Source organism: Epinephelus lanceolatus, chromosome 17 (genome assembly GCF_041903045.1).
Source record: "Epinephelus lanceolatus isolate andai-2023 chromosome 17, ASM4190304v1, whole genome shotgun sequence".
NCBI classification, from domain to species: Eukaryota; Metazoa; Chordata; class Actinopteri; order Perciformes; family Serranidae; genus Epinephelus; species Epinephelus lanceolatus.
In genome coordinates, this window is record NC_135750.1 from 26646187 (window position 1) to 26668523 (window position 22337).

Consider the following 22337-nt stretch of genomic DNA (forward strand, 5'->3'; position numbering starts at 1 on the left):
TGCTTAAAATATTTCAAATATTACAGGTTCTAAAACTGCAGCTGAAGTGCACATTTAAGAATGATGACCAAGACATCATTTGTTACTGTAAATGTTCAGTTTATAAAGTTGTGTCAAGTAGTTACAGGGCAGACATGAATAACCACATGTTGAATGACAATCAGCCATGTTTTGAGCTGTATCCGTCACAAAAATGTGGTGCTTCTTTACCATCTATACGTTTTTTTTAATTACAGTTGAACTAAACTAATATTGAACACCTTCTACATAACAATGCACATAGTACCACAAAAGTTCACCCCTAAGCTGCGTTTCCACCTAACCTTTTTGGTATCTTACCCTGGAACCTAATACATTTGTGCAAAATGTGTTTTGCAGTATGAAAAACAAAAGAACTTGTCCAGTGACGTGTCCCTTATGGACTGCACTGATATCTATTGTTGCTAAGAGAATCATTTCCTGATATTATATATGTAGAGATCAAGTCTTGACAGGTACAACCCCATCAGTGTAAACATAACACACATTAATGTGAGGTATGAAGTAGTCAAAGGCTTTTTGGTTAAGAGCGGAGATGAGAAGCTTATCAGCACTTTCCCTCATGCAGACAGCTGGCTGTACTGGTGTACGTCGCATCATAGTTCTGAGGTTCTGGTGTTCTTCAGACTCGACTGTATAGCTCAACTATACCACAGTGAATGGATGGGCTATTTTATAACAGCCTTGTCAAATGCAGTGCACAATAAGCACAGAGAAAGCAGATCCTACAGCCAGTCCCAGAGTGAGGAAGAAGGACATGACCACTCCTGTGGCCTCTGCCAGCTCTCGAGGTACCACCTTAGGGCCATAGATCATCGGCAGAGTGCCGAGGTAGCCGTTAGTGAGGCCTAGCAGGCAGTTAAAGACCACAGGGTACACGTCATGGCCGAATAGCACAGTGTGGAGGTGGTCCCTCGGCTGGAAGTTGCAGAACATGAGAAGTGGCACCATGACGGAGCGACACACCACCAGCACAGGGAGGACTTGGCTGGTGGGGCCAGGGACCTGCAGCCAAGCTGTGGCCTGCCTGCCGCAAAAGTCTGCTACGTTGTACAGGAGGAAACTGGTGAGGGGCACAAAGTAAGTGGTTGTCCAGGGGCTGCCGCTGGCTTTGTTGACAGATTGGATCCCTGAAGATACAGCAGGGAACACCATGATGGAAATGAAGAAGACGTAGAAGACACTCAGGCCCAGCACCCATGTCTTCCTGAGGATAGGCTGCAGAGGTGGGACGGAGACTCCGCTCCCTGTGCCTGCTGCTGCTGCTCCCCTGTCACCCGTTGCTGCCAGCATGTAGTGTCTACAGAGAGGAGAAACAGAATGCAGCACATTTTAAAGGAGTTATCCCTACACTGCCTTAATGCTGTCTTCAAGGCCACATTAACCTTTGAAATTGCTTTAAATGTCATCAGTCCATCTGTGTGAAATGCAACATTAAAAAAATTAAGACTGGAATATTTGTTTGTTTATGCACCAAACTGAATCAAACAGTGACTTGAACAGGTAAGTTTACAATATTTATAATAATATATTTAACCCTATGATGTGTGGGATTTTAACATTTGGATTTTGGATTTTAACACAACTTTGGCAACATCTGGTGGCAGTCTGAGGAATGACACTGGCAGAAATTGCACACTGCTGAACTATCTGTAATCTACAGTAGAGTGTCCAGATTCAAATGAAAGTAAATTTTACAAGACAAGAAAAGGTGTTGTTATCTCCTGTATCTATACAATAAAGTACAAGGTTACAGGTAATGTAGGGGGAGGGAATAATCAAAATACAATTTGAGGGGTATGAATGCATTTTTAAAGCATTTTTCAAATTTTTATGGCATACTATATACTATGACTTATTTTTGTAACATTTTTGTGATGAACTACATTATGACTTTTCTAATCTTATTTTCATGACATGATATAATATGACCTTTTAAATGACATTTATGGCATACTATGGCTTATTTTTCTTACATTTTTATGACATACTATTATTTTTTTAAATCATATTTTTATGACATACTATGACTTTTTTAAATCATATTTTTATGACATACTATACTATGACTTTTTAATCATATTTTTATGACATACTATACTATTATTTTTTTAAATCATATTTTTATGACATACTATACTATTATTTTTTAATCATATTTTTATGACATACTATGACTTTTTTAAATCATATTTTTATGACATCCTATACTATGACTTTTTTAATCATATTTTTATGATATACTATACTATGACTTTTTTTAATCATATTTTTATGACATACTATACTATTATTTTTTTAAATCATATTTTTATGACATACTATGACTTTTTTAAATCATATTTTTATGACATACTATACTATGACTTTTTTAATCATATTTTTATGACATACTATACTATTATTTTTTTAAATCATATTTTTATGACATACTATACTATTATTTTTTAATCATATTTATATGACATACTATGACTTTTTTAAATCATATTTTTATGACATACTATACTATGACATTTTTAATCATATTTTTATGACATACTATATTATTATTTTTTTAAATCATATTTTTTATGACATACTATACTATGACTTTTTTAAATCATATTTTTTATGACATACTATACTATGACTTTTTTAATCATATTTTTATGATATACTATACTATGACTTTTTTTAATCATATTTTTATGACATACTATACTATGACTTTTTTTAAATCATATTTTTATGACATACTATATTATTATTTTTTTAAATCATATTTTTATGACATACTATACTATGACTTTATACTATGACATACTATACTATGACTTTTTTGGTGAAATTTTATGACATACTATACTATGACTTTTTTAAATCATATTTTTATGACATGCTATACTATGACATTTTCAAATCACATTTTTATGACATACTATACTATTATTTTTTTAAATCATATTTTTATGACATGCTATACTATGACTTTTTTAAATCATATTTTTTATGACATACTATACTATGACTTTTTTTAATCATATTTTTATGACATACTATACTGTGACTTTTTAAATCATATTTTTTATGACATACTATACTATGACTTTTTTTAAATCATATTTTTATGACATACTATACTATGACTTTTTTAAATCATATTTTTATGACATACTATACTATGACTTTTTTAAATCACATTTTTATGACATACTATACTATGACTTTTTTAATCATATTTTTATGACATACTATACTATTATTTTTTTAAATCATATTTTTATGACATGCTATACTATGACTTTTTTAAATCATATTTTTTATGACATACTATACTATGACTTTTTTTAAATCATATTTTTTATGACATACTACTATGACTTTTTTAAATCATATTTTTATGACATACTATACTATTATTTTTTTAAATCATATTTTATGACATACTATACTATGACTTTTTTAAATCATATTTTTATGACATACTATACTTTGACTTTTTTAAATCATATTTTTATGACATGCTATACTATGACATTTTCAAATCACATTTTTATGACATACTATACTATTATTTTTTTAAATCATATTTTTATGACATGCTATACTATGACTTTTTTAAATCATATTTTTTATGACATACTATACTATGACTTTTTTAAATCATATTTTTATGACATACTATACTGTGACTTTTTAAATCATATTTTTATGACATACTATACTATGACTTTTTTTAAATCATATTTTTATGACATACTATACTATGACTTTTTTAAATCATATTTTTATGACATACTATACTATGACTTTTTTAAATCACATTTTTATGACATACTATACTATGACTTTTTTGGTGAAATTTTATGACATACTATACTATGACTTTTTTGGTGAAATTTTATGACATACTATACTATGACTTTTTTAAATCATATTTTTATGACATACTATACTATGACTTTTTTTAAATCATATTTTTATGACAAACTATATTATGACTTTTTCCAATCATATTTTTATGACATACTATACTATGACTTTTTTTAAATCATATTTTTATGACATACTATACTATGACTTTTTTAAATCACATTTTTATGACATACTATACTATGACTTTTTTTTAATCATATTTTTATGACATACTATACTATGACTTTTTTCAATCATATTTTTATGACATACTATACTATGACTTTTTTAAATCACATTTTTATGACATACTATACTATGACTTTTTAAATCACATTTTTATGACATACTATACTATGACTTTTTTGGTGAAATTTTATGACATACTATACTATGACTTTTTAAATCACTTTTTTATGACATGGTATACTATGACTTTTTAAATCACTCTTTTATGACATACTATACTATGACTTTTTAAATCACTTTTTTATGACATAGTATACTATGACTTTTTAAATCACTCTTTTATGACATACTATACTATGACTTTTTAAATCACTTTTTTATGACATACTATACTATGACTTTTTAAATCACAATTTTCTGACATACTATACTATGACTTTTTAAATCACATTTTTCTGACATACTATACTATGACTTTTTTGGTGAAATTTTATGACATACTATACTATGACTTTTTAAATCACTTTTTTATGACATAGTATAATATGACTTTTTAAATCACTCTTTTATGACATACTATACTGTGACATAGAGTATAGACTGTCACATAAATGTGATTAAAAAAAAGTCACAGTACATGTGAGAAATATTCAGAAAATTTTCTGCTTTTCAATAGTCACTGTAGCTGCTAAGTTTCTAAAAATTTCTCCTGGAGGGTTTAGTTGCGGAAGGCAACCAGAATTATCTTTGGCTGCTACTGACCTTGAATATGCCAGCTTGGGCAGCAGCAGATATGTCATGATGCAGAGCAGGATGAAGACATCAGCTGTCAGGAAATAGGCCAGGGCGCTGTCTGCCACATCCTTTGCCAGTGCCAGGTCCAGTATTGATGCTACTGCACTCAGCGTGCCTCCCATGGCCTGACCTGAGACAATAAAGGACCTCAGTTGGTTGATTCCGTTGATCAGTGCAGTCAGTTAACAAAAAGACAAGCTTCCTCATGTTCCACCAAAATCACCCCTATATATTAAATGTAACTATAAATCCATCTTTTTGGCCTTAAGTAGGGTAAGTGAAAGAGGACATGCAACAAAGTTTCCCTAGAGGTGACTCACGAATGTTAAAATTACGATATATATTTTTATTATTCTATCACTTTAAAGAAACTCCTGGCCCATGATAACGGCCCATATGTTCATCCATTTTCTTTTCCCTGCTTATTCCTGTTCTGCACTGGACAAGAGGCATAATTATAACCAGTTATGTTAATAAGGTCAACTAGTTTAGTGCCCGTTCAAAACAGGTCGTTTACTTGGCCTCTAATATTGCTTCTTGCAGCTTTCCCAAAAACAACTTCACACTCAACCCTGCACTTCCTTGGGTCCTGAGCAATACACCTGCCATGACATAGACTATATTTACACTGCAAGCCTTAGTGGATTTATTGCTCAGATTCCATTTTTTATTGGCTGTTTCCATTGTTTTTTAAATGTGGCCAATATCAGATTCCAGTGAACTGCTCACGGTCCTGAAATGACCCATATGTGCAAAAGAACAATGACGAAAACATCACATGCAGCGCGCTGTCATAAGGAAGTAAGCATTGAGGCCGCTGAAGTCAGCGTTTACGGTTTCATTTATAAATTGTTGTGCAATAGAAGCCAGTGAATTTGTGAACAGATAATATGTGGGATGAAAAGAGCAAGTTTTTTAATAAGGCTTTTTGTAAAGCAATACTGCTGCTTCTGTGTGGAGATGTGTTTGAATGCAGAGTCGGAACCAGGAGTGGTGAATGGCTTCACTGAAACCGATTATGTCTAAAATTTCAAGAGGTCAAGGGCTACATTCAGCTGCATCTGTCAGCCCCTGTGACTCGCGCCAACGCAGAATTGTGACCAGTGTCTATCAAGAGTGACAGAAAAGTCACATGAATTCCAATATGACTGTTCAGACTGAGGTTGCATTGCAAAAAAGAAATCAAACCTGTATCCGATTTTTTGACAACATAAGAAAGTGACCCAAAAGATCAAATTCTGTGTGATTTGTGCTGTTCACACTGTTATTAAAAAAAATGAAGGGCCACTTTTGCCTGCAGCCAAAATGAGCCATAGGAGTGAGATTGGTTAGGGTAAGAATGTCAGGGTAAGCTAATGAGAGCCACAGCAAGGCAGAATAGGGCAGGCTATGCCTTTGACAAGAGGGTGAGGATCTTAGAGCATTAGAGATCTTTAGTATTTTTCGCAACATCAGTGTTTATTTATTATTATGCAAATGTATCCAACAAAGTGTTCCAAAATAAACGTCCAAAATGGGGCCATCTGTTCTATAGGGGGAACCTGTCATGTGAGTTCTATGGTGTGTTTTTGTTGTGTTTATCAGAGTGTGGCCACACACAAAGAGACAGATGCCATGATTATGTCCCACACATGTGGTGGCAAGCCATAAATAGTTTTGATGACAAGTTATTTTATTAGTAAACCCTCGATGAAGCTGCTAAATAGTGCAAAATGTATGGCTTCAAGACAGCAGAAAAGTTGTTTTTTAAATTACTTTGTGTAAGTGCTTCAAAGAAAATAGTTCAAACAAGAGACATTCCTGACCTGACTGAGGACTGTACCTGATATAAGGGCCTGAGAAATCCTCATAGGGAAATGCCCACTGATCCCGAACACACTGCCAGAGAAGAGGTTGGAGGCTCCACTGACAACAGCCACGCTGGCCAAGGTACCAATGAAGAACTCTGTCTTGCTGTCTGACACATCCACCTTCACCAGAACTGTGGTCACCACAAACACCACCAGGATCACAAAAAGAGACGACAGGATCCGCACGTTTGAGGACAACCTGCCAACACCACACACACACACACACACACACACACACACACACACACACACACAGATGTACAGGGATTAGACAGGATTTCATCAAAGATCGACATAAACATGAAAAAGAAGCAGATTTTTGGTGTTGTTGGACAAATGTGAGATAGTAAGCTATTAATTAATGTATTCTGCTGCAGAGATGCTGTTTAAAATGACAATCTTCCAAGCCCTACATAAGACATATGAGGCATTGTAATCTCCAAGCATCCAGTGTGTGTGTGTGTGTGTGTGTGTGTGTGTGTGTGTTTGTGTGTGTGTGTGTGTATGTGTATGGGAAATTCACCTGTTAACTAGGACATAGTTGAGGATCAGACACAGCACAGAGGGTATCGTGGAGGCAATGGCCAGATAACTTTCAAAGTAGTCCTGTAAATAGTTAGAGAAAAGACAAAACATTTGATTTTGCTTGAATACAAGGACATACACCCATGCAATCACTTTGTGTCTCACACAAAATAAGAGGAAGTGAAAGGAGAGGGGAGAGAAATAGAAGAACATATTCCTTCCTTATCTTTGCTATGGTTTTTAAGTCAAAACAAATCAAGCATTAATCTAAGATTAGCAGAAACCTATCAAATTCATCATTTGTGAAACAGAGACATAAATCAGAAGCAGATGTATTTGCCCACTCTGTCTCTACCTTCATCTTGGTTGCCCTCAATAAGCCTTTAAGGCATTTCTATGTGTGTAATTTTGTTTCAATGGATATCAGGTGTGTAGAGACACTCAGCTCTCACATCTGTCACAGGACCGTCACAGTTCTATGAAAAGCATGCAGAATGGCACAAATGTGCATCTTCCTGTGTACACCCACGCTCGATATACATAGCAGCTGTATTTAGTATCCCATCCCTCTCACTCACACTGAGGTCTGAGCGGTGTTCCTTATTGCCGCTGCCATGAGTGTTGTTACTCAGTTTGTAGAGCCAGTAGTGTTTGGCTGTTATGAAGAAGTTCCAGGGCAGCAGGGACCCGATGCCCATGAGAAAGAAGATGATGTACACAAAACAGTAAGAGTCCTCTGGGCTGTAGCGCACGGCCAGAGGCACTGAGGAATGTTTGGGTAGGAGTGATGACGAGGGACTCTGGTCATCGCTCTCCTCATCCTCAGATACATGGTGGTTGCTGGGAGTGGTTGGAACATAGTTGGAGTTGAGACTGGGCTGAACAGGCTCTGTGTCGTCCATGTTCACAAACAGAATACAGGACACTCAAACAGTGAAGACGAGAGAGAAAACGGAAGGTTGAGGCAGTGAAAGACAGGAAGTACTAAAGAGAGAGCTGCGAAGGGGAAGAAGAAAAAAATGGGTTAAAAATCACTGTGGACTAATAATGTTACTGCAAAGAGTGAGGTTTGGATGATGCTTACTTGTGCTTGTCCAGAAAAGAAAAGGCAGACTGTTTGTTGTGAAGCCATAGTCTGGAGAGATCTCTGAGCTGTAGCTGGTAGAGATCAGTCCAGTTGTCTGGATCTTGTGATTCTGCAGGGCAACCACATTTAACCCTGAGTTATCATTCAATTCTGGGAATGCTGACAGGTATTTTCCAAATGTATTACTTTACATGAAAGACCCAAAATAGAGAGGTTGTACTCAGTTGATTTTCAGCACAACACACTGAACATGACAGCTGCTACCTCAGTTGGGAACAGAAAGGTACACAGTTTAAAAATGACTCATCATCATGATTCAGATGATATGGAATGTGACATGAACACATTGTCCATTTCTCACCGTGCCACCGCTGCACCAACAATATTAATGGCGGCTGTAATCATTACTATTTGGCAGCAGTGTGTGGATTTGAACCCACTGAATTTAGGAATTTAGGATTTTTCTAAGTGAAATGCTTCATCACACAAAGTAACTCTGCACTTCGTTTCTCATGTGATTGTTATTCACACTTTGAGCAATCACTACAGTTTCACTTCACACCTGCACGTGTTCTGCAAACTACACTAACCTCACATGATAAAAATAAGTGGTGAATGAAGCATGTAGGAGCAGTCATGAGATGAGAGCTCCGGGCTCTGATCTATTTCTGCCTCTGACACAAATCATCTCTTGCTTGCACAATATAAAGTCATTACTTTAACTTTTTTAAGGAGGTTAGAAGAAGGCTGACATGACAGAACAAAGCTGACCTTGCATCCTAAAGCATCATGTGTGCCACTAATGAGGAACCAGTATTCACATGATGCTTACCCAAGAAAAGCCAATTACACGGACTCCAGCTCCAGAATTCAAAGTCTGCCTCTGGCCACTGCAAACAACCGGTTTCACATTCAACATTTTTTCACCCTTCATTGCGAAATTATTCAGCTCATTCTGCCGCTGTCTTTGTTGTTATGTTCTTAACGTTAAAAGACACGTCAAGTTTTTTTGTTTGTTTAGTGTGGACACCGCTGTAAAGAGTCAAAGTAACGTTAACGTTAGACGTTAGCTAAGGCTGTGTCCACAAACGTGACAGTTGGCTAACCAGCTCGACCCGAGTCAGCTGTTGGGCTCATTAAATAAAATATAAACATACCTCACTGTTGGACACTCCCTGGCTGTAGTTTCTGTCGTTTCCACAGGCATTACACTGACCCGTAAATCCATTTCACGGCAAACTTCATTTCTGGTCAGCTGATAAACAACAGTCTTCCACCAGCAGCGACAACTAAAGACGACTTCCGGTGCGGGTCCTTCAGAATAAAAGCGTAACATACGCAAATCTATAAGAGACTGACTCAAAAACGTATATTTTCTCAATAACAACGTCCGTTTCATTTACATAATACTTAATATGGCACAAGCCAGAGCTTTATTTAAAAAGAGTTTGTAATAGACACAAAATATTAAAAGTAAAAGTAATCCACGCTATTATGTGGAAAGACAGCACATATACCGGAAGTATTGTTGTACTAACAAAATATGAAGGCAGCCTACTTCTTTTGTCTTTTATTTATATTTTTAATCTGATTATCAACTTTGTACGTTTATTTTTGTTGTCATATTTCTCTTTTTACTTATGTATTTTATTATTTATGTATTTTATTATTATTATTTATGTATTTTATTATTTATCCTCTGTTTGTCAGATTTTAAAATTTAACACTTCCCTGTATTAAAACTTGGATGTTGCATTGTTACAATGTAACAAAATGCAAACAAACGACCAAATAAACAAACAAATAATTAAAAACAACTCGTTTGTAGGCTACGTGCTAAATAACTCGAATAGATAGATAAATAGATAAATAAAACCTACTTCTTTTCAGGTTCTAAAATAAAGGCAGTATTTAGGCTACAAATAAGCCAAAATACATTTGATTTTAAAAACTGATAATTAGAGAAGATACTTGCCCAAACGATACCGTACCTTTATATAGAATATATATTGTTTTAGATGCTATTAACTCACAATACTTTTTGAACAACAACAACAACAACAAAAACCACATGGCTGCAATGTAGAAATCTCCTTAAAAATGATAAAAAATAGAAAAAAATTGTAATTACCATTTTCAGATGTACAGATGTAAATGATGAAAAAACTTAACTAAAAGTCAAACTGAACATTTGGCTTTTTAAGGGAAACTGCTTGATTTTGACATTCAAATCCTAAAATTTGTAGCATACAACTGGAGCATATACAGCATACATACAGCTTATTCTGTAGCATATTGAAATTGTGTTGGATTTGATCTGATATCTCTTTGGTTTGTGAGATATGTGCTGATCTGATTACAAAACATAAAACTGACAAGCAAACAAAGTGCAGGACTTTTTGTTTTCAAAGACAAATTACAAATATTTCTGAGTGATGTCCAGTGCTGACATTAATGAAAAAAGTCTTAGTTATTGCAATAGAATATTTTTTCCTTGATCAAGCTCACAAAATATACTATAATACATTTTGTAGTGCTCAACTTACCTTCAGATATCACATGTAAATCACTACACCTGACTTTGAGGTATTGCCACGAGGCTGTATGTTGTTGTGGTCTCCCCCTATATAATTATTAGTTTATTAAAATCAATAAGCATTTAAACTGTCGGTCATATTGCATATGTTTTTTGTTTATTTAAAAATATGCCAGAATTAATTTTGATTATATTGCACCATTGAGTTTACTGCCCTTTGTTGAGAAGTGTGGGTAACTCATGATATTCACCAGAAGAGGGCAGAATAGGCCAGCATGTCACACAGTCAGTCATGTGCTTATTGGTACTACTCCGGAATGTGGAAAATTAATAAATAAATAAATACAACACCTGTAAGAAGAGAAAAAAAAGACTAAAAATCCACTTTACAGTGGAGCATGACACCAGGTGGTTATCTGTCTATGATTGGACTGAAACCTTCTGACAGTTGGCTCTCTGTGACACATAGGTGGACACCACTGGACTAAACTAATCATTATCAAATGAATCACTGTCCAAATGTGGAGCCCGTCCAACTCACAGCTGCCTAACTGCTGTTTTCCCCTGGCAACAACACATCTTATTGTGCTGGAACAATCTGCGAGAAAAATACACTCCAAAAATGTGTTTGTTTGTTTTTCCACTGTGAGCCTAAAATCAAATACATCCTCCATGTACTTGTTCTGCAGGTTATAATTCAGAGCAGTGAATAGATATGTATGTTTTGATGAGAGGCTTTCATAGAATTGCACTGCAAACCTTAGATATTGTACATATCAATGCATATATTTATTTTCATTTCTGCTTAGGTGGACTCAAACATTATCATTTCATAATGCAGAGGAATATCTGTTGTAAATGCTTTACATCGTGTATGTGTATGTCCTGGTATCACCTGCAGCATGTTCTCATAATAATTTTTACACGCCTTCAAACTAATTTTATTCCCACTGCTGATTTATTCCATAAAAAGTAACAAAAGCATCTTGTGTAGAGATGAGGGGGTGGACTGAGGCTGCAGTCAGCTTTTGTACTGTACCATCACGTTATGCATTACGAAAGGTTCGATTAAGTCATGCACTGGAGGGTGGCATATCTGTCCACAATTAGCGGTGCATCTAATGAAACAGGTGCAAAGTGTTGCCCGCCATTAAGACCATACTGCAGAGCACTCTCACTCCAGCACTGGGATATTTGTTCTCAATGTAAGAGCCTAATCTGACAAATCCTCACACATCCTGCACTCGTAAAAAAGCTGAGGTTAGAATGCTCGATCTGAGCACCCAGAGTCAATCCTTAAAGGACACTATTAGCGTCTCTAAAACCTTGTTAATTTGAAGGCTGGACAGCCTGCCAGTTAAAAGCTTTCAAAGCTAAATGGACCTAAAGGGAATTTTCCAATGAGGTGTGATGGGAAGAGGGGCAAGTTGAGAAGCTCTGTATTTTCTGTGAAAATAGGGTGTAATTGATAAAAACACAGATGCCATTTATTTAGTGATTGTGTTGTGCCAAGGTGCTTCAAAGAAGCCTGTAATTTACTCTATGGATTTTAGTTCAAGCTGCTCTCTAAGTGTTTGCTTTTGCAATAACAAGCTTGAATTCAATAACAACAAAACACACACTATTTTTAAACTAAGAAATATAATTTATTGCATAAAAATTATATTTAGTTACAGGTAAGAAGGCTAGACGTTTATTTACAATTGGTACTTTACAGAGATAAAATAATGTCACTGAATCCATTTTGTTTTTTTTCCCATAAAAATGTCTTTGACTTCTTGAACAAAGGCTAAATTTTTCTCTTTGATGGGAGCGAGGAGGAATCCAGTCCAGCTCCGGCATAAATTATCCAGAGCTATGGCCAAAGATCCAACAGATACTCAAGAAATCTGGACGAATAAACACTGTAGTCTACAGCTAGCCAGTCTCTGTAACAAGATTCGAGGAAAGAAAAATTGTCCTGCAGTGTTCAGGGATCCAAAGTTCTGAACTAGTCGTGTTCAGATACTTCCTCACGAGCAAAGACCTGCAGGGCACGAGTTCATGATGGTAATCACAACTTGTTTTGTAGCCATTGCACCATACTTTGTTTTGTTCTCCCACATATGCTTTTTTTTCTCCAATAGTTAGCTTCCTTGGTCGGTGATCCAATCCTTCCGATCCAGATGAAGAATTCCCACACATCCCACCAGAACCAAAAAATGTTAAACCTCTCTTAAACCACTTTAGGATACAAAATCAAAACCCTGTCAATGCCCTGATCTGAAAAAATAGAATTACTCTTCCAGGAAACAAAAGAAGTCAAAATGCTTCGCTTTTCTTTTGTACTTGCATAGCACTTACAAAGAGAAATGACAGATCTTGAGCGTGTGCACATACTGTACGCGCACACCCACCTGCCCACACATACCCACTCACTCAACACACACTCATATACACACACTTATGTTTTTCAGTTCATTCACACAAAACAGTGACATGACTCACTGCTGAGAGGAGGGATACTGCCTGTGTTTTGGTTTTTGTGGTTTCAATGATATGAACACTTATTTTTTTGCTTTGAGGGATAAAAAGACTCAATAACACAGAGAACTTAAGTAATGACAAAGTTACAGATGAAAGCATTTCAATTCCCGTCTAACAATAAGTGACAGAACAACATTGATAATGCAGAAAGCTTGAGGACCCTGACCACAAAGCAGGCGGCTTCGTAGAAAGGTAACAATAGGTCATCAAATTGAAACAGGGGAGACATAATGAATTACAGGGCGATAGATAGACAGATGGACACACAGATAAGTGGTGGACAGAGAAACGTAATGCAGTTAGCGTTGAGGTAAATTTTATGGTCCCTTGCTGCCTAGCTGATTCAAGGCTAATCTATTCTTTAACATCCATCTCTGAACAATGGGAACTGCCCTCAGTTACAGCAAAGCAAAACGCCTACAATACAGCATACAGTATATTCACCTGGACATCTGACCACCTCTAATCATGGTTTACAGATTACATTTTGAATAAATGCACCATATTTAAAATAGCAAGTAAACATGATTTCATTATTCACAACTGAGACATCCACTGTGCACCTAACTCTCCCATTTGGCCTGCTCTACTAGAATCAAAAATAAAACAGCTCAGCAGCCCAAACAAGCACAGATGATGGAACAGCTTCTAAATGATCGTAACAGCAATGGCAATGAAAAAAAAATCCACAAATATGGATAATAACTTAAAGAGCGTTCCCCAAAGGAAACTTTTAAGGGATGACCAGAAAGCTCCCCTGCAGTTTATTCTCAACAGATCGGAGGAGTGTGGCAGAGCGATAGAGGAATGCAAGGAGAGATGATAGAGAAACACCCCTGTGAGTCGGAATGATATGCCAAGGCTTTGAGGCATTTGTTGGTACAATATAAAGAGTCAGTCGGTATAGCTATCTGCCAATTCTTAAATTAACTTCACAATTCACCCTCCTAGCACAAAGAAGAGGCAGCTTTTTTTTTTTTTTTTTTTTTCCAGCCCAAAGCGACATGCTCAAGCCCTCAGACCTTGAGGGTTCGGACCTCATGTGATTTGTCGACAGTCGAAGCAGTTAGACAGGAAATCTTAGCCTAGCTGATTCAGAGCCAGTCAATGACCAGTTTGTCCGTGTGTTTTTGTGTGTGTGTGTGTGTGAGTCGAAGTTTGTCTGTAGCCTGAGGAGGTTTCAGACAGTTTGGTGCTGCCTGTCATTCACTGCACACACAGAATGACAATGGAGAAAACAAAAGCCCCTGCCATGAGGTGCGATGGTGTTAAATCATGCACTTTCATGCTGCTACTGAAACATGAGTAATCCCGTGCTAGCGTTTGACTTGTTTGTGTTATTGTGCGTGCTTTAGTGTGTTGAATACATCTTTTTTTTTTTTTTAGTTTGTCCCAAAGCTTTTCTTATTTATATACAAGAATAGTGTAATTTGCAATCTCTAAAGAAGACAGCCAACACCACACATGACAGACGACTTTACACCCATTTTACGCCTTCGTACCCTCAAATTGGTTTGACGTCGTGCAGATGCAACATTGCTTTGGAGGATTCAAGCTGAATCAGATTAGCAGTTATCATGGGATGGCACGCATGGGAATGGGCGGGTATGTAGCTACAGTGGCTGATCAGGGGTCAGTGGAAAGGAAGATGAGGCAGAGGTAATACAATGCATGTGAAGGAACCAAAATGCTCTGTGGGCTTATGATTTGTGCCGGGGGTGTGCATATTCATAGGCAGGTATTCTTATTGTCATCACGGTGGTGAGAAAAAAGAAAAAAAAAAAAAAAAAAAAGTCTGGCTTGCTCTCTTGTTCCTTGACCAATCAACAATCCCCATCTGTTGTCATGACAACTAGCACCTCACTTTTGCCCATTTCTTCCAGTGCGGTCGCCAAAGAGACCAGGTCTGCGTCAGCTTGATGACAAGCCTCCCATAAGTCCAGTAGAACACCTGTGGGGCTCGGCTTTGTTGCAAAGTAATTCAAGTACCTGGGGGAAAGAAAGACCAGGCGAGATGTCAGAAAAGTGAAGGAGGCACTTCATTGTTGATTATAGACATTTTAAGCCATTCATACTGTATAGTGCATACTGCTGGTACCACTTCATTCTGACAGTCCAATACTGATGACCAAGTACCTGCTATATTACACAAAGCAGTTATAGCTGGTGAGCGAGATGAAATATCCCTTTTCATTACAGTTTTTCTTGATTGCTTTGATGCAGCAGTCAACTCAAACTCCACATTTTCAAAACAGTGGCACTCATGGTCAAAATGACACATTTTGTTTGCAAAAGGCTCTAACTGTGCCAAAACATTTAAAATATGCAACAAAAGCAAATTTTGCCATCAAACAACACAACTTGCAAACAAGTGTATAAGCTCTTCCAATCAACCATTACACAGTGGACAACAAAATACAAAATACAGCACTCAGTGCGAATCAGTGCACCATTGCTTGTCATTCTGGCCTATTACTGTACGTAGCTTTCGTGCCAATGCCATTTGTTGTCAAAAATGGCTGAAAACTGAAATACTGTAAATATTACACAAAATACATGTAAACCAAAATAAAATCTACTGTTTTCCAGATTCTAATCAGTATAACAAGAATATGTCTGTCTACTGCCCCCCAAAAAAAGAAATCCTAACCCCATCTGAACTCAAACGGTGAACATCTACATGCCACCTTATACACAATTCTGAGTTATCACTTGACAGTAGGAACCTGAGTATCAACACTGGACTCGTGCGTGACCAGGCTGCCTTTCACACATAAACATGTGAGGCAGATCTGACCTGTCAAAGCCCAGGCTGCGTGCCAGTAGTCTCCAGTCACATCCTCGGGCGCTGGGTGCATCCAAACTGGCACAGATCTTCTGGCGGATGGAGTCAGGCAAGCGAAAGGCATAGGGTCCCACTTGAGAGGAAGGCAGGCAGGTGCCTCCTGAGGGGAGGGGCGAGTGTGGGGGTAGAGTCTGGATTGACAGAGACGGTGAGAGGCACAATGAGACCAACCTCTGTATTTCTTTTGGCATCAAATGTGTGGCTTTCATTACAACTTTATCAGCGTTTGCGTTACTTGAAAAAGTATTTCACTGCTGGAAAGATGGCCACGAAACAGAAAACAGAATGCACTGTGACACACCAGACCAATAAATGCATCAACTGTTGGGTGACGTGATGCAAGCTGGGCTGTTCTGACACAGAAAACAACATGGAGCCAGGCTGGTACCAATCGAACTTGTATTACAGTTAAATGGTGAGCTAAAATATATTTTTGAATACATCTGAGGTGAGAAATAGGCAACACAGTAACAGAATCTTGGTCACTTCTATACTCTTTGTGTCTGTGGTGGCGACCCGCATACAAAAATGAGGGAGTTCAAGAGCCAGCCAAGCTACAGCCAAGAGCCAGATAAAATTTTCACTGGCAAATTTTCAAAATCCGTTGTGGTGGACATACAATAATGCGGAAATACAATCTGAAATTCGAGCAACAGCCCTCGAGCCAGAGAAAATCCGCAAGATCAGTATTTGAGATAAGAGATAAGCAGGGAGATCTGGTGCTGGCAAGATGTAGGCAAGATCACCACAGTTCATTTACGCATACAACCCACACCGTTACAATACAGAGCTGGTTGAAAATTGGCAAAGTATCCCTTTACGTTACCTCCTGAATATCCGTGTGCAGCTGGAATATCTGTCCCTCCCCTTCCACCTGTCGGACGCAGATCTTACAGGTGAGCTGCGACACAGCCAGGCTCCCTCTCTCCAGGCTGAAGGTGCAGTGCAGGGGTCTCTGACTCCCGCTCCAGATGTGATAGAATGGGATCTCCTGTTAACAAAGAGTAATGTTAAGAAGGAAATGGTCTCTCCACTGTGATTAAAAGTGGCTTTGCTCTGAGCAGTGCAATCAGGGAGGATCTAGAATGCAGTTTCCATTCGAGGAGAGGTGCAATATGCTTTATTTTGATATTGGGTGTTTCCACCAACTGGGTCTCCGTGTGTCACGGGACAATTTATTTCCTTAGCACACTGTCCATAAATTAGGACCGCTATCAGATTTCCTGCTTGTTTATTCAGGGAGGGTTCAGACTGCAATCTCGGTGCAGCCGCCAAGAGAATGCAGCAGAGGGTTTGGATGTTTACAACAGAAGTGAATAATCAACTAGCTGTGTTTTCTGAGAAGAAAAGCCATTCTACTGAAGTGAAATAAAGAGTTTTGGCAGATCATAATTTTTTCTTAGGAGTTATTGTCTATTAGGGTTAAAGTTACTGACAATTTATCAATAGTTTTATGGATCTAAATCATTAAAGGTGCTGATGCTCTATAGACATGTTCGCATCTATGGGCACAGTACCTATCAACAGGCTGTTATCTTTCTGCTACACTTTGAGTGTCTCACCTGATACTTTGCCAGTAGTTTGCTTCTCCAGTGAGTGTGAGGAATGTCGTGGATGGACAGGCGCAGGTTGTGGTAGCTGTCTTTGAAAAGCAGTGGCTTGGGATCCTCAAGCAAAACTCCACCCAGACTCCTCTCCAAATCCAGCACCTCCTGCCAGAGGCGGAAACAAGACAGGCTTAGTAACACATTTATGTTACTAATTTTATTATGGGTTTATCATTCTAACACATATCAAAACACGCTTTTGAAAACTCTTAATTAATATGCGTCGTGCGCTCTCTAAAGTCAGTGTCTCCAAATGGAAATGTGTGAGAGCTAACAGTTCGAAAGCTGTTTGAACTTTAGCAGCCAGGAATCATGTAATGTGATGCCAGTAAACTGCACACAGCTCGCTCATGTTTACTACCCCGGCTGGTCTGTGAACACTTCATACAAAAAGGGACTGAGAGAGGAAAAATATCTAACGTCAGCGAGTCCAACTTTCTCTGGATGGCATGCTCACTTGCTGTTTGCTGGGGAGTTTGTATCGTGCCGTGCTATTTTGAGTTGTTGCCTCTGGTGGGTAGGGGAGATTCAGTTTGATACCAAAATTTGATTTGGGCAAGTGTGGTGGATCTTTTGTTTTGATTTTTGGGAATATTTAGACAAATGTGTAATGTGTGTGTTGCTCATGACTAAACCAAGCTCTGTGTTAGCTGTACTTTACAAGTAAAGCTGACATGATGGAAGTAGTTATACTTTTAAAAATCTTGTCTAGTGAGGCTGTAAAGAAGTATTTCACTGCTGGAGAGATGGACTTTTCATAAAACCGGGCTGTCTATGCATTAGAGAGACACAAATACTTTTGAAATTGGTGTTATATCACCACAGAAAAAACAAAAAAGAGCCGAGGGATTCGCTTTCGTTCAAGAGGTAGAAAACCTACAACTGCCAGAATGCACTGCACCACACTGGACCAATAACCACTCCTGCTGCTGGGTGAGGTAATGCAAGCTTAGCTGTTTTTCCCCAAGAAACAATACGACAGCTGGCTGGTTAACAAACAATCTCGAATTACAATTAAACTGTGCGATAAAGTATGTTTCTGCAAACATTTTAGGTGGGAAAATGAACAATGCAGTAACAGAATCTCAGGCTTAGTTTCACCATTTGATCTGAGTTTTTTTTTTTCTTTTCCAGGATGCTTTTACAATACAGAAAACAGTATGGCGCCCACTTCCTGTTCACAAATTCTCATATTACAGCCAAACACTGCACTAAAATATGTTTCTGAAAACATTTTTGTTGAGAAATAGGCAATACAGTAACAGAATCTTGGTTTACTGTTTGATCAGAGTTTAGTCTCTTGGGTGGTGGGGGTATCTCTCTCTCAAGCTCAGACTAAATTGCGACTCTCTTCCTATACTTGTGTCTGTTACGGCGGGTGTACAATAATGCAGAAATACAATCTGTAGTTCAAGCAACAGCCCGAGAGCAGAGAAAATCCGCAAGATCAGAATTTGAGCTGAGAGATAAGCAGGGAGATCTGGCGCTGGCAAGATGGAGGGAGGTTCATCCCAGTTCATTACACATACTACCCACATTGTTATGACACAAAGCTGGTTGAAAATTCAGCAAAGCATCCATTTAAGTAAGTTACCAGCAATGCACTTATTTAAATTTACACCTTAAGTATAGTATTGCCAGATTAACTCACACATAAAAGGAATGATGAAAAAGAAAGGCGAGAAGAAGAAAGGTAAACAGAAAAAAGACATGTAAACAGACATTTTAACACAGACAGAGAGTGACAAACACAGAAGCAGCACCTTGAGTGCATGTGGGGTGTCATGGATGCAGTAGATACGGAGGCTGTAGTCCAGGGAGAGGCAGGGAGCTCGAGGGGCGAATAGTGCCAACTGCAAGCGTTTGCAGGCTGGCTGTGGAGGGCAGGACTGGCCCACCAGGCCATACGTTCCCAACTGCTCCATGAGAACATGACAACACTCCTCCTCCAGCTGCAGGTAGCACGGAGACGACAAAGTCTCCTCTCCTACTGTTAGCACCTCCTGAAAACAGATTGAAGTAGGATTTAATGATGCAACCCAACGAGATATCCATTATATGATACCAGACAGAAGCTGTCTTACCTCCCATGCCCCCTGGTGCGTCTGTGTCTTGAGTGTGAGGGTCCAATCAGGTGTAGGTGTGTCTAGTTGGGCACAGTGGGGCAAAGTAAGAACCACGGGACGATTCAGCAGCATACCAGATGGGCCGCAGCTCACCACAGGACTTAGTACAGTCTGACTGCCCTCAGAGGGTAGCCTGTAAATGTCACACACACATATACACACACACAGAGGGAGAACACCTGGTGTTTGCAACAGTTACCAAAACATTACACTTAATTTATAGAAAAACATCATGGTTACAAAACAGTGAGGAACATGGTGGTACAAATGTATCTGAAGCAAACTGAAGATCAAACTTCCCAAAAATTGGCAAGAAATTAATACACTCCAATTTCAGCATAGAAGTTGAGACAAGTTGATCTTTTTTATCCTCAGAAAAAGTGATAGAACTTCCAAACAAACTTCAAGTGGTTCGCAGTAGGTGAGCCGTGCATGGGAACATTTCTGATTGAGGTGAGAACGAGGTCTGCTCTGCCTCGTGGTTGCGGAGGAGATGAGTGAAATAGAGGAATAAAGATGAAGGGCACTCACGTCGTTTTGTCCCACTTGTTGATAATGAGGTACATCTCATAGAACTTCCCCTGGGGGATTGTGCCAGGGGGCACCAGCAGACTCACACCTACGAGAGAGAGCGCTGTGTTTTATCTTGAATTATATGTGATTCATGTGGTTCACATGAATTCTGCTTCCATTCGCCTGTGAAAAAACAGTTGTATGCAATATATAATCACCTGTGTTGGGGATGGTAAGGCGTCCTCCAAGATTACCCAGGGTGGCGCTGGTGCTCAGCCCAGGCTCTCTGGACAGGGTGTGGCTGTGGTAATCTCGTTCTCTTCCCATAGTACCCACCGACTTAAGGCTGAGGATCTCCCCATCACCTAAGCCCATTTCTGTGGGGAGCTCCAGGGAGGAAAGAGTGGAGGCGTTATACACCTTGATTTTGAGACTTGGCAAGGGGTCCAGCAGGGGTGAGGTGGTCATGGGGATTTTGTGGGGGCTGTCGTTGACCCCCTGCTGCAGGGAGAAGAGCGGCCCGCGGAAAGCCCCTGCTGTGGCTGTTAGATCCGGAGGAGCAGAGGGATGCAGAGGGTGAGGGTTATCTGTGGACGTAGGAGAAGAGAGGAGCTGTTCTCTTATCACCAGAAATGACACAGGCTGGGCTGAGAGTGCTAAAAGTGACGCGAGTGAAATGGATTAATGTTGCTAATTAATATTTGATGACAAGAGCAAGGGAAGGGATACCATGACAAATGCTTCAAGTGTAAAAAATGTAATGCAGTAAAGAATGGAGAATTGACTAGGCGAGAGGAGATAATGGTATAAAGAGAATTCATTTATGGGATGATATAAATAGCAGTGTGACAAAGAGGCTGATTGTAACCAAGTGCTTCAATGAATTTGAGTAAAAACAAGAAAAGTTGTGAAAACAAACACAATGATTAAAAAGAGGAATTATGTGTGAATGTGTACTAAATGACGTATGTTTGAGTTAGTGTCTATGTGTGAACTTACCCTGTCTGGGAGGTTTGTAGTTGCCAGGGTGGAAGGCGGCAGTGAGAGCAGATGAAGAATCGGTGATGTCTCCATGGAGATGGCGGCATCTGCGGCGATATGCGAGCACTCCCACGCACAACACCAATATCACACACAGCAGCAGGGCCCCCACCAGACCAGCATAGACTGCGACTCCCATACCTGGGGCCAGCGCTGAAAGAGGGTTGGAAAAGAAGGCGGTCAAGACACCACAGAGAGATGCATGTGGGAACACACAGATACAAATGCATGGGAAAACACAAGAGGGAAGAAAACACAATTTAAGAGATAACATCTGATTTACTACATATCCACTGTAGCAGAAAGTATTATAAGTTAGAGCTGAAACAATTAGCAGATCAAGTGATTAGTCGGTCATCAGAAAATTAACAAGAGTTTTGATAAGGGAATAATCTTTTAAGTCATTTATAAAGATAAAATTCCAAACATTTGCTGGTCCCCGCTTCTCACATGTGAGGATTTGCTGCTTCTCTCATTTTCTTTTTAAACCACTGTAAATTTGATGTTTAATCAGACAAGACAAGCAATTTTAAGATGCGACACTGGGCTCTGGGAAACTGTGATAACACCTTTAACTAGAAACACGCAGCATATTTTAATGAGCAATTGAAATTCAATAGTATGTCGCTGTTAAAATTTTAAGTTTTTCTTTTAAGTCTATCTTAAAACAATACTGACATGCCCATATGTAAATTGAATGATGTATTAGTCACTGTGATTGTTCCTCCTGTCCATTCTGGGCTTGTAGAGATCCCTCCCTA

The 22337-nt window shown here is 38.4% G+C and overlaps 2 protein-coding genes across 3 annotated transcripts in view; both read right to left on the reverse strand.

The window, feature by feature from the left end:
* Positions 1-78: 78 nt before the first annotated feature.
* On the reverse strand, positions 79-9667 carry slc29a3 (solute carrier family 29 member 3). The gene is made up of 7 exons (XM_033613232.1): positions 9540-9667; positions 8380-8491; positions 7874-8291; positions 7294-7376; positions 6743-6969; positions 4888-5050; positions 79-1339 (listed from the first exon to the last, which is right to left on the reverse strand). Exons 3-7 carry the CDS (start codon positions 8195-8197, stop codon positions 727-729), a joined length of 1410 nt encoding a protein of 469 aa, XP_033469123.1. The 5' UTR covers positions 8198-8291; positions 8380-8491; positions 9540-9667; the 3' UTR covers positions 79-726.
* A 2875-nt stretch (positions 9668-12542) lies between these two features.
* Positions 12543-22337, reverse strand: part of unc5b (unc-5 netrin receptor B) — a 62027-nt gene continuing 52232 nt past the window's right edge. For both annotated transcript variants that reach the window (XM_033613682.2, XM_033613683.2), the window contains 9 exons: positions 21535-21729; positions 20754-21122; positions 20554-20641; positions 19981-20155; positions 19660-19899; positions 17852-18001; positions 17116-17280; positions 16242-16420; positions 12543-15433 (listed from right to left, as the gene is read on the reverse strand). In XM_033613682.2, coding sequence (XP_033469573.1) covers positions 15268-15433; positions 16242-16420; positions 17116-17280; positions 17852-18001; positions 19660-19899; positions 19981-20155; positions 20554-20641; positions 20754-21122; positions 21535-21729 — 1727 coding nt within the window. In that variant the 3' untranslated portion in view covers positions 12543-15267. The remainder of the gene's footprint in view (positions 15434-16241; positions 16421-17115; positions 17281-17851; positions 18002-19659; positions 19900-19980; positions 20156-20553; positions 20642-20753; positions 21123-21534; positions 21730-22337) is intronic.